Source organism: Ictalurus furcatus, chromosome 11, assembly GCF_023375685.1.
Source record: "Ictalurus furcatus strain D&B chromosome 11, Billie_1.0, whole genome shotgun sequence".
NCBI lineage: Eukaryota > Metazoa > Chordata > Actinopteri > Siluriformes > Ictaluridae > Ictalurus > Ictalurus furcatus.
Genome location: NC_071265.1, coordinates 1,028,673 through 1,042,299, shown reverse-complemented (window position 1 = coordinate 1,042,299; position 13,627 = coordinate 1,028,673). Strand labels below are relative to the sequence as shown.

The 13,627-nt window shown below is 41.0% G+C and overlaps 1 protein-coding gene across 1 annotated transcript in view; it reads left to right on the top strand.

The window, feature by feature from the left end:
* The window catches only part of LOC128615114 (zinc finger protein 850-like), a 39,830-nt gene extending 27,711 nt beyond the window's left edge, over positions 1-12,119 (top strand). Inside the window, exons 6-7 of the mRNA XM_053636971.1 lie at positions 2,683-3,768; positions 8,623-12,119. Of these exons, the coding sequence (XP_053492946.1) occupies positions 2,683-3,768; positions 8,623-9,341 (1,805 nt within the window). The 3' untranslated portion in view covers positions 9,342-12,119. The remainder of the gene's footprint in view (positions 1-2,682; positions 3,769-8,622) is intronic.
* The last annotated feature ends 1,508 nt before the right edge of the window (positions 12,120-13,627 follow it).

Below are 13,627 nucleotides of genomic sequence, written 5' to 3'. Positions count from 1 at the left end.
GGCTGATTGGGAACCCTGACCAGTCTCTTCCCAGGAGTAGCGGCACTGGAAGGTCTGGAATGATTCCCACCAGGAGTGGCCAATTTACATTTATTCATTTAGCAGACACTTTTATCCAAAGCAACTTGCAAATGAGGAAATACAAGCAAAGCGATATATCAAGCAGAGAACAATACAAGTAGTGCTACCATACAAGATCTTTTTATTGAGTTCTAGAGAAGCATAGTGCACAGAGTAGAGGTGTAAGTGCTAGAGTAGGTTTTTAAAAATTTTTTTTTAGAATAATGTGGGGTTGGCATTTTAGGGGTTAGTTAGGTGTTCGTGGAAGAGGTGGATCTTTAGGTGTTTTTTGAAGATAGTGACAGATTCTGCTGTCCGGATTGAGGTTGGAAGTTCATTCCACCACTGAGGGACAGTTAGTGTGAAGGTTCTGGAAAGGGACTTTGAGCCACGCTGAGTAGGCACTACTGGGTGGGAGGCTGTGGCTCAGGTGGTAGAGCGGGTTGTCCACTAATTGTAGGGTTGGCAGTTTGATTCCCGGCCCATATGACTCCACATTCCGAAGTGTCCTTGGGCAAGACACTGAACCCCAAGTTGCTCCCTATGGCAAGTTAGCGTCTTGCATGGCAGCTCTGCTACCATTGGTGTGTGCGTGAATGGGTGAATGAGACACAGTGTAAATCGCTTTGGATAAAAGCACTATATAAGTGCACTATTTATCATTTACTGAGCGTCGGTCACTAATTGATTGCAGAATGTAAGCCTTTAGGAGAGAGTTGAGGTAGGAGGGTGCTGTTCCAGACAAGGTCTTGTATCTGAGCATCAAAGCTTTGAATATGATACGGGCGGCTACAGGAAGCCAGTGGAGGGAGATGAAGAGGGGTGTGACATGGGTCCTTTTGGTCTGGTTGAAGATGAGACATGTTGCTGCATTCTGAATCATCTGAAGGGGTTTGATGGAGCTGGCTGGGAGGCCCGAGAGTAGTGCATTGCAGAAGTCCAGTTTTGATATGACAAGAGCCTGGACTAGTAGCCGTGTGGCCTGTTTGGTGAGATGGGCTCTTATTTTTATTGATGTTGTACAGGATGAACCTACAGGACCATGCAGTTGTTGAGATTTGGTCTGTAAAGGTCAAGCTGTAATCAAAAGTCACCCCAAGGTTCCTGGCCATCCTGGTTGGCTTGAGTGTGATTGAGCCGAGCTGTACAGTGAGGTTGTGGTTGATTGAGGGGCAGGCTGGGATGACGAGAAGCTCAGATTTTGCCTAGTTGAGCTTAAGGTGGTGTTCCCTCATTCAGTCTGAGATGTCAGACAGGCAAGCAGAGATTCATGCAGAGAGAGATGGATCATCAGGCTGGAAGGACAAATAGAGCTGGGTGTCATCAGCATAGCAATGATATGAGAAGCCATGCGACTCAATCACCTGCCCTAGAGATGTAGTATAAAAAGAAAAGAGCAGTGGACCCAGGACTGACCCCTGAGGAACCCCAGTTGTGAGTTGTTGAGTTTCAGAAATACCTCCCCTCCACAATACCTTGAAGGATCTGTCTGACAGATAGGATTCCACCCAGTGCAGAGCCATTCCGGTGATGCCCAGGCTGGAGAGAGTTGACAGGAGGATCTGATGATTCACAGTGTCAAAAGCAGCAGAGAGGTCGAGTAGGATGAGGACAGACGATCTTGAGGTTGCTCTTGCTAGTCATAAGGCTTCATTGACGGAAAGCAGAGCAGTCTCCGTGGAGTGACTGCTTGAGAAGCCAGACTGCTTGGTGTCCAGGAGGTTGTTCTGTGTGAGGAAAAATGGAGAGTTGATTAAAAACAGCTCTATCAAGGATTTTGGAAAGAAAAAGGAGGAGGGAAACAGGCCTGTAGTTGTCAACTTGCAGCAGGATTAAGTGATGGTTTTTTAAGCAGTGGGGTAACCCGGGCCTGCTTGAATGAAGTAGGGTATGTGCCAGTAGAGAGGGATGTGTTAAATATGTGTGTGAGTGCAGGTAATAGTGTGGGAGAGATGGACTGAAGAAGGTGAGAAGGGATAGGGTCAAGAGGACAGGTTGTGGTACGGCTAGAAAGGAAGAGTTATGAGACATCAGTCTCTGAGAGAGGAGAGAAGGAGGCCAGTTGAGAGTTACATGGAGGAGGAGCCAGTCTATGCGTGTCTGGGGTTGAGAACTGGTTCCTGATTGATGTAACCTTGTTGGAAAAGAAAGTGGCAAAGTTATCTGCAGTGAGAGAGGTAGGGGAAAGGGGAGGAGGGGGACTGAGAAGAGAAGAAAAGGTTTTGAAGAGAGTACGGGTGTTGGGAGAGCTTCCAATCTTCTCTTGGTAGTATAGGGCTTTAGCAGTGGAGAAGCTATGGGAAAAAGAGTAGAGAAGTGTTTGGTAATTGGTTAGGTCAATCGTATCATTAGATTTACACCATTTCTTTTCAGCTGCTCTTAGTTTGTCCGTCAGCCATGATACAGTGCCCCCTGGAGCAGAGCAGGTTAAGGGCCTTGCTCAAGGGCTCAGCAGTGACAGCTTGGCAGTGCTGGGGCTTGAACCCCCAACCTTCTGATTAGTAATCCAAAGCCTTAACCACCAAGCCACCCAAGATCTGATTTGCAGATTTATAGAATATATCAGAATGCTTTATTTGGTTAAAAAATTAAATCAATAATTTTTGTCTTTCTCTGATGCAGATTTGAGGGGTGTACTGTCTCCTCCTGTTGTCCTCTTTCCTACACATCATAACTTAACCTCCACAAGAATATCAAGCATTTCAACTATGATGAAGTCAGAAGAGATTAAATGTGAGGATCTGGAACCCATGGAGAGCTGCAGTAGTGATCAAATCTCTGATACTTTCCACTCCAAGATCTCTCACAGACGAGTGCGGGAAAAAAATCACCACTGCTCAGTGTGTGGAAAGAGTTTCGATCGGAAAACTTATCTCAGACAGCATCAGCGGACTCACACGGGAGAGAAGCCGTATCAGTGCTCGCAATGTGGGAAGAGTTTCAGGCAAAAGAGTCATGTCAAACCTCACGAGCGCATTCACACAGGAGAGAAGCCATATCAGTGCTTAGAGTGTGGGAAGACATTTACCTGGCAGATAGCCCTCCAACGACACCAGCACATTCACGCAGGAGAGAAACCGTATCAGTGTTCACATTGTGAGAAGAGGTTTAGTGAGACACGTCTTCTCATAAATCACCTCCGCGTTCATACAGGAGATAAACCGTATCAGTGCTCAGAGTGTGGTATGAGTTTTACACAAAAGAGCAATCTCCAAAAACACCAACGCATTCACACTGGAGAGAAACCGTATCACTGCCTAGAGTGTGGGAAGAGTTTTACACAAAAGTCTAGTTTCCAAATACACCAACGCATTCACACTGGAGAGAAACCGTATTACTGTCTAGAGTGTGGGAAGAGTTTTAGTCGAGAGGACACTCTCCATGTACACCAACGCGTTCACACTGGAGAGAAACCGTATTATTGCTCACAGTGTGAAAAGAATTTTACTACCCTGAGTCACCTCCGACAACATCAACGCATTCACACTGGAGAGAAACCGTATTACTGCCTAGTGTGTGGAAAGACTTTTAGTCGAGAGGACACTCTCCAAATACACCAACGCATTCACACTGGAGAGAAACCGTATTACTGCTCACTGTGTGGAAAGAATTTTACTAGCGTGAGTCATCTCCGAAAACACCAGCGCATTCACACTGGAGAGAAATCGTATCACTGCTCAGAGAGTGGGAAGAGTTTTAGGACACACAGTAATTTTCAGCAACACAAGCACATTAACAAAGCTGAAAATAAGGATATGATATAATTTTCAGCAAAGTGTGGGAATTAACTAGTTTTATTCTAAATGTTTATTTTATGTAAAATTAACCACTTTATCTGTTTTGGAATGTTTTGCAGATTCTTGATGAAGTTTCAATTAAAAGTATTTTAACATTAAGCAACAATGTATGGATTTTGCTGCAGTAGAAAACAGTATTGCAAACCAAGGGGCATATACAGTACCCTCCACTAATATTGGCACCCTTGGTAAATATGAGCAAAGAAGGCTGTAAAAAATTATTTACTGTTTAACCTTTCGATCTTTTGTTAAAAAAATTCACAAAAAATACTCTGCTCTCATGGATATCAAACAATTGCAAACACAACACAGGTTTATAAAAAGAATATCTTTGTTAAATATAGGTGTGCAACAATTATTGACACACCTATGAATTCATATGGGAAAAATATATATGAAGTATATTCCCATCAATGTTTTATTTTTTTTTAGTACACCTGGGTGACTAGGAAGAGGAAATTGTTTCATGACTTCCTGTTTCACAGGGGTATAAATATGAGGTAACACATAGGCCAAATTCCCTTAGTCATTCATAACAATGGGTAAGACCAAGGAATATAGATGTGATTTGCAGCAAAAGGTTGTTGAGCTTCACACAAAGGGAAGTGTCTATAAGAAAATAGCACAAACATTGAAAATGCCCATTTCCACCATCAGGGCAATAATTAAGAAGTTCTATCCATCCATCCATCCTCTATACCGCTTTATCCTTTTCAGGGTCACCAGGATTAAGAAGTTCTAGTCAACTGGAAATGTTATGAATCAACCTGGAATTGGACGTGTGTCTAAATCATCTCAACACACTGTGAAGAGGACAGTTTGAGTGGCCAAAAAAATCTTCAAGGGTCACAGCTGGAGAATTGCAGAAGTTAGTTATGTCTTGGGGTCAGACTCCAAAACTACAATCCGAAGTCATCTACATCACCACAAGTTGTTTGGAAGGGTTTCAAGAAAAACGCCTCTACTCTCATCCAAAAACAAACTCAAGGATCTTCAGTTTGCAGACACTACTGGAACTTAAAATGGGATTAGGTTCTATGGTCAGATGAAACCAAAATAGAGCTTTTTGGTAGTAAACACCAGAGGTGGTTTTGGAGCACACAGAGAGGTAGCCATATGGAAAAGTACCTCATGCCCACGGTTAAATATGGAGGTGGATCTTTAATGTTTTGGGGCTGTTTTTCTGCCAGAGGACCTGGATATTTTGTTAGGATACATGACATCATGTACATCAACAAATATCAACAGATATTAAATGAAAACCTGACTGCCTCTGCCAGAAAGCTTCAAATGGGCCGTGGTTGGATCTTCCAGCAGGACAATGATCCAAAACATACATCAAAATCAACACAAAAATGGTTTACTGAACACAAAATCAAGGTCCTGCCATGACCATCCCAGTCCCCTGACCTGAACCCCATAGAAAACCTGTGGGGTGAACTGAAGAGGAGAGTCCAGCAGTGTGTTTGAAAGATCTGCTGGGGCCTTGAGCATGGCCTTTAACCCTTAATTTATCAGCTGCATAAATGTAAATTGCTCTGGATAAGGGTCAAATGCCGTAAAAATGTAATGTAATAATTGCATTCCCAGTTGGATATATTGAGATTGTAAGACATTAACAAGATCAAATATATTCTTTGAATCCTGTAATTCCATGACAGCGTGGTCAAATAGTTGGTGAATAGATGTTATATTCTTGAATAGCCATGAAATAATAGAAATTGTGAATTTCCTTGATTTAAAAAGTAAGGATTTGACCAGATATGAGAATATTTGTTTGAACAACGATAATGAAAATAAAGTTCCTCCATTGGCATAATCAATGAAATTAAACAATTGTTGTAACTCTGCAATGGTTTTTATAAATGAAATAATAAAAGGGATTTCTGATATTTTGATAGAATATCTGACAGACTTAAATAATCTTTTTGTGGATCATTTACCTGTAATGAATTAGGTAATTCTGTAATGAATTAGGATTCTTGATGGTCTTTTTCGCCACTGCTGGATATTTCGGTTCTCTTGGTTTGAGAGGTTTGATTCAGTAATATGGAAATGGTCTGCACTTGTATCACACCGTTTAACCTTATCACTTCTCCAAAGCACTTTACACTGTTTCTCATTCACACACACACAAACACACAAAGCTGCCATGCAGATGTTAGCCTGCCATAAGAAGCAACTTTGGGTTCAGTGTCTTGCCCAATAATGTTTCGGCATGTGGAGCGGCCGGGGATCGAACCGTCAACCCTGCGATTAGTGGACAATCCGCTCTACCACCTGAACCATGAGCCCCAAAAAATAGGTACTTCTGTCCCGTTCACTGAACAAAATAATGTAGAAATTTAGAAGAAATTCCATAAATCCACAATCTAAACAGGATCAAGATGTCCATGTTAGAAATTACTCAACGAATCAGGTCCAGCAGGAGTAGTGTGTGTGATGCATAGATATAAAACACAAAATACATCAAAGAAAAAGTTCTGAATTAAATGTTTAATACTCTTAAAGCTTCTCTTCTTGACTCTATAAAATAATACCCTCTTTATAATAACTATTAAATAATATTTTTTTTATAGTCTATATAACAGTGGACATTGTCAAATCAATCACAGTTTATTTATATGTCACATTTAAAAACAACACAAGTTGACCAAAGTGCGTTACTCTCCCAAAATTACAATCCAAGCACATTTAAAACATATACAATATAACACATGAACATGAACAGTTATAATAAATTTAAGGACAGTTATACGCAGCAGAGTAAAGATGAGTCCTCAACAGCAGTTTAAAAGATTCAGTTTCATCACAAGATCTAATGTGGACAAGAAGAATGTTCCAGAGACGAGGAGCTGCAATAGAGAAGGTACGATCTCCTTTAGATTTCAATCGTGACTTTGGGACACTTACAATGAAACTCTGTGGATCTTAAAAGTCTAGACATTTGATATAGCTCTGGAAGATCAGTTATATACTCTGTTCCAAATCCATGTAAACCCTTAAAAACCAGTAAAAGTACTTTATCTTGAACCCTGCATTTAACTGGGAGCCAGTGCAGGGAAGCCATCACAGGAGAGATGCTAGTGTACTTCCTAGCGTAGGAGTCTAGCTGCTGCATTTTGCACTAACTGTAAATGTGATAATAAATTGTTTAACAGCCCCAAATATAAAGAATTACAGTAATCCAGTCTAAATTAAATAAAAGCATGAATAACAGTTTCCATAACCTTAAAAGACAGGAAATATTTTAATTTTAGCAACAAAAAAAAGCTACTTTTTACCACAGCATTAATCAGCAAAATTATTATCAGGGTGGGTAGAAATAGTGAAATGGTCATGACATAAGATTTGCTGTCTCTTGGGGTCACTTTGAGCTGGGAAACTGTTTGTAAACTCTGTTTAATTTGGAAGATACAGTGACATATATCAACATTTCTACCGGAGATGTGAGAACTGCACAATTTCAAAACGGAAATATGTCAATAGCCCTGAGTTTAAGTAGCATATTGCCTGGGGAAGAAACAGTCTGTTTTGCTGCTCAAATCTTCACTTTTAATGTGTGTTATATTGTTTAATTTAGTTTTATTTTCCCTTTGCTAACCGGTTCATGAGCGCTAATACAATGCTCCAGTAGGTGTCGCTGTGAGCGTTTAGGTAACGTTCCGCCACACATTCACAGAAATAGAAGAAGACGTGCGGCAGTTTTGCTGATTGATGATCTGAGCTCTCCGACTCTTCTAATCATCTTTACATTCAAATATTTCTGACAGGGTTTTACCTCCACAGTTCCATCTGATCCGTTGTGGGTGTATTTGAGGAGGTTAACTGCGTTCTGCTGTAAAGATCAAGGTAAGTTCAACTCGGCTAACAGTGGCTGAATCCTAAATGGATTTCTACTTCCTGTGCTAGTGCACTACACAGCCTATAAAATAGTAGTGTTTACACACTCTGTAGTGCACTATATATCCTATCAGGACTCATTTGGAACGCAGCCGTAGTGAAACCTTACAGTGTGTGCAGATAATTTTTAATTGGATGCACACTGTAATGTTTTTTCGTTTTATTTGCATTGATAATGGTTAAGTAGGTAGTAAGTGTACCTTGCTAACCCATCAGTAAAGCCTTAGAAAAATACTAAAGTAGTTTATGTTGGCCTGTTTAACGTGATCTGTCCAAAACCAGGGAAATTCTCAACATCACAGTGAGGGTGGCTTGGTTAGGAGCTTTTATGGTTATTTATTGATTGTCATATTGATATTTTTTATGTTTTGTGCTAATGCCAAGAGCATCACTTTCCAGTACTTCACAGACAGTTTGAACAAACAGGAAAGCTGTTGTGTAGCTCTTAATTTCAGTTTATAAAATTATACAATGTGGGTTATGTGTTCAATTTTGAGCCACTGACCATTTCTGCCTTTTTTTGAATGCAGATATGAGTGGTGTCCTGTCTTCTCTTGTTGTCCTCTTTCCTGCACATCTTTAAATTTACCACCAAGAACATCAAGCGATCCAACCAGGATGAAGTCAGAAGAGATTAAATGTGAGAATCTGGACCCCACAGAGATCCCCAGTATTAGCCAAAGCTCATCCGGTTCTTTTCACATGAACACCTCTCCCAGACGAGTGCAAAAAGAATTTCACCAGTGCTCACAGTGTGGGAAGTATTTCAGTCAAAAGTGCCATCTTAACCAACACCAGCGCATTCACACTGGAGAGAAACCGTATCAGTGTTCACAGTGTGGGAAGAGTTTTGCAGAGAGAGGTAATCTCATAAAACACCAGCGCATTCACACAGGAGAGAAGCCGTATCGCTGCCCTCAGTGTGGGAAGAGTTTTGCAGAGAGAGGTAATCTCATAAAACACCAGCGCATTCACACAGAGGATAAACCGTTTCACTGCTCGGAGTGCGAGAAGAGTTTTAATCGAGAGGACGCTCTCCAAGAACACAAACACGTTCACACCGGGGAGAAACCCTTTTACTGTTCAGCATGTGGAAAGAGTTTTACCAGGTATACCAGTGTCCAGCGACACCAGCGCATTCACACAGGAGAGAAGCCGTATCACTGCTCACAGTGTGGGAAGAGGTTCAGTGAGAGACGTAATCTCATACAACACCTTCAGCTTCACACAGGAGAGAAGCCGTATCAGTGCTCACAGTGTGGGAAGTGCTTTACACAAAAGTGTAATCTTCAGCAACACCTGCGCATTCACACAGGAGATAAACCTCATCAGTGCTCACACTGTGGGAAGAGTTTTACACAAAGAAGTCATCTTCAACAACACCAGCGTGTTCACACAGGAGATGAACTGTTCCACTGCTTAGAGTGTGGGAAGAGTTTTACACAAGGAACTGATCTCTATATATGCCAACACATTCACACGGGAGAGAATCCGTATTACTGCACACAGTGTACTACTTATAGTAGTCTCCATCAACACCAGCACATGTGCACAACTGTGAATGAGGACATGCTGCAGTAATCATGAGAATGTGGGGAATTCCATCCATTTTCCATACCGCTTATCCTACACTGTCCTACTGCATTTCATTGCCTCTGTGCTTCTGCTCTGACCATGACGATAAAGTTGAACCTAATCTAACCTGCACAGGGTCACGGGGAGGCTGAAGCCTATCCCGGGAATCTGGAAATGCCAAATCAGCCTGCAGTGCGTGTCTTTGGACTGGGGAGGAAACCAGAGTACACAGAGGAAACCCCTGAAGCACAGGGAGAACATGAACTCCCTACGTACACAGGGTGAAGGTGGGATTCGAGCCCCCAATCCCGGAGGTGTGAGGCAAACATGCTAACCCACTAAGCCACCTTGCCCCACCATGGGTAGGAATTATATATCTAAATTAATATTGGGACAAATATGTTCTAGAACCACTTTATAAACTCCATTGGAGATTCTACTTCTGTATATTCCTTTCTGTTTGCTAGAGGAGTTGGTGGGAATTTCATCAGCCAGGAGCATTCCATGTTTTAGTATTTTATTATTGTGTGCCCAATATCATCCTTATATCAATATAATATAATATAATACAATACATTGTGTATGTATATAGATAAATAAATAGACTTTTTGCCATTTTAAGTGACTGAACAGTCAAATACAATAATAATTGTATTATGCCAATAAGGTTGATGAAATTAATCAATTGTAATATTTTTTTAAATAGGAAAAATAATAGGATGTCTGGGGATTTACCAAATGTATGATAAAACTAAATAATTGTATTGGTGGATATTGGAAGTTTATTAGTAAAGGACCTAAAAACACTTTTTTTTAAACCTAAGAGACAAGTTAAAATACTGTGCTTACATTTCCATACCGTGGGGAGCACATGCCTTCACTTCATGGTCTTTCACCACTGCTGGATATTTCAGTCCTCTCAGTTTGAGATTGATTAGGTAATAACACTCTACTTTCTCACCTATTTCCCCAGCTCTGACTCTCCAGCACTCTCATCCAGCAATGTATTGGCCCCTTCTTCCATACATTACTTTGCTATCTCTGCAGCAGTGAATGGCTAAATTTCATTTGATAGGAAGTAGTTATGTTTTGTTTTGCACGTCACATTAGCACTTTTGACCAATGCATGGACCTGAACCTGAAGAAGGGTGGATAAACACATACTTCTCTGTCCATTTGTCATTAAACTTTGTGTATCATTGAGATTTCTTTTGTCATGTTGTCTATGTTTACATGCAGTCTAGTAATCCATTGATAACCCAACTGATAGATCCATCAGAAAAGAAACACCTCAGTCGGAATAGAGTAAACTGAAAGAGGCCAATCCAAATCAAATTTCATTCCCATTGAATGAGGTGAGTAATCCTTTTGATAATATATTGAATAGAAGAATAAAAGCAACAGATTTTCATCAGATTACTTTCACAATCGGAATGTAAGGAAATACAGATAATGTTCCAGACGGGAATCTATTTAAAAATAATTATGATGTTGGATGTACGCTCCCACAATTCACAGTGCATATCAGACCAAAAACTTTGAACCAAAAACATGAATTCCAAGACCTCCATAATCAGATTGATAGATCTGGACAGTAGCTCTGGATAGTAGCTCTGGATAAGGGTATTGAACCATTTCTAAAGTTTTCAATGTTCTGAAGAGCACCGGGACTTTTCCTAGAGCCATCCATCCGGCCAAACTCTGTAACCAGCCTAAAAGAACCCAATGGCCACACTAACAGAGCTTCAGAAGTCCTCTGAGGGACAACCATCTCAGAAATACTCCATCAATCAGGCCTTTTATAGTAGATTGGCTAGATCAGGGGCATCCAATCTTATCCACAAAGGGCCGGTGTGGGTGCAGGTTTTCATTTCAACCAAGCAGGAGGTTATTCTAACAGAAAAGGTAGACTGAATCTGGAAAGGGATGTACAAAAATCACATTTGAGGGTTATGGTCAGATGTTCACAAACCTTTGGCCATATAGTGTAACTTTATACTTACAATTTATTTACAGGGATAAAATAACAAGCTGTAGTAGTTGTGTGCACTAGGCTGTTGACCTGGAGCACCGAGCCCTCTTCAAGTCTGACTGGCACCAATATGTTTAAGTTTGAGATGTTAGTCATGATCTTTACAGTTTTAGTGATTGTCATTTGGTTATGAGGTTCAGCCTTTTTTAGAGACCTCCCAAACCTCATGTGGAGAAGCTGTGTGTCAGAGTGGGAAGGAGTGTACTGTCCAATAAACACAAATATTTTTTCTATGCAAATCCCATCTGCTTACACACCCATTTACCCAAGATGCACTGTGTAGGAGCCATGTAATATGTGTTATGACTGTTTAAATTCTTTGGGAACAATGTGTGTATCATTGATTAGTCAGGTTTAAAACACCTGTTGGTGTATGTGCAGTCAGGAGGAAGGGGTTGAGCTGGGAGCACATATTTTTTGTATATCCATTACATAGACAACTTGATCGGTGTTACCCGAACCAGCATTAGGATTACTTTCATAGTGAACATTAGTGTTTACAGAAACACTCTGAGTGCTCGGACATGACTTTGGAATTTTCTGAGGATAAAGAGCCTGGGAAAGTTGGCTTTGCACCCAAGTCCGCATAATCCTTAGATCCATATCCAAAATTTATATTGGAGGCCCCCCTGCACCCCTCCTATGACAACACGTTTTTCCTCCCATTACTTTAAAATGTTAACTTGATTAAACTTTTTTTTTTTTTTAAGTCAGTTTATTCTAATTTAATTAGAAATTACTCATAAAGCCTCATTGACTAAAAATTTTAAGACAGCCAGGATTATATATATACAAAAAAAATCAGTAATTTATTTACAGTAACAAACCCACTATTTGGGATAAGGAACCGGTTTGCCTACTCTGTACAGTAAAATGGGGGGGGGGGGGGGGGGGACCACCTCATGGGTTTAACCCTCTAACCCCGTAAGGCTGAAAAACCGGCTTGCCCGTCTTTGACCTTTTCCTGTAAGGACGATATACCGGCTTGGTGGTCTATGCCAAATCCCCGTAAGGCCAATATAACGGCTTTACAGTGTAAACGTTATCCCCGTAAGGCCAGTATACCGGCATTACTCTGCTATGATTCCTTACTTATTTAATTATTATTTTTTGACCCAGAAGGTTGATGACGTCATGACGTCACGACGTGGTTGTGACATTATGCCGTCATTTCGATGTAAATGATCCAAGCGTGAATATTGCTGTAATAGTAGAAGTTAACTAAAAATGCCAAAGCGAAAAGCTAATCGAGTTCCAGCTAAAGTTACACCTACAGTGAACACAGGTACATCTAAAACAGTGAAAAAAAAGAAAACATACACAGTTACACAGGCGAGAACAAGGATTCTAGGTAGTGACAGCAGTGAAAGTTCAGGCGATGTTGAAACCGAAACTGATAGTGACGCAAACTCTCATGATTCAGACCCTGATCCGTCTTCATCTTCAGCATCAACCAGTGCGACTGACACTGCGGGGGTTTGGAGTCATAACGTGACAATTTCTTTGCATTCGTGAAAACAGTACCTGCTGGTCTGATTACCACCAGAAAGTTGACTTTTGGCGCTAAAATGCATTTATTCAAAGGCATTGACCACGCTGATGCTTGTATGGTACTTCTGAATGAGTATAAGGATTTTAGCAAGCATTTCTCTAGTTAAGAATTGTGCTCTAAGTGGAGTAAAAACACTGAACTGCTTTATTTTCAAAGTAATATTACACAAATACATTATTATAAGTTGTTTCAAGGCCTAAAAATGTTAAAATTAAAATGTTGATTTTGGGGCCAATTTTGGCCCGGGAACTCAGGGTTGGCATGCTGTTTCTATGGGGAATATAGGGTTGTGGGACATAATACTGTGGGAACTAAGGGGTAAGAGGGTTAAAATTTGAGCTCTGGAGATGAGACAACCTTATGGGTCTCAGGTTGGATCTCTGGAGATGAGGTCGCCACAGTGACCTCCAGCTGGAGCTCCGCAGGTGCTCTCTTGTGGAGCTGTTTGTGAGTACGCCAGCTGCTCTTGAAACAGGTCAGGTTTGTGGCCTGGACATCCGAACACCTGAACTAAAAGTTTAACCATACGGCTTACATGGCTAAGCTGACCGCCCCCCCTAGAAATCAGGAACTCGACCCAACTGCGAGCTGGGCCAGTGAGTCAAGACAGCATGAATCCCAGCCACTGCTCCTCTGTAGGCTTGGGGTACTCCAGGCTTGTAAAATAAAACTGGCATTGGAGTATATAACCTTCGGGACATACCTCAA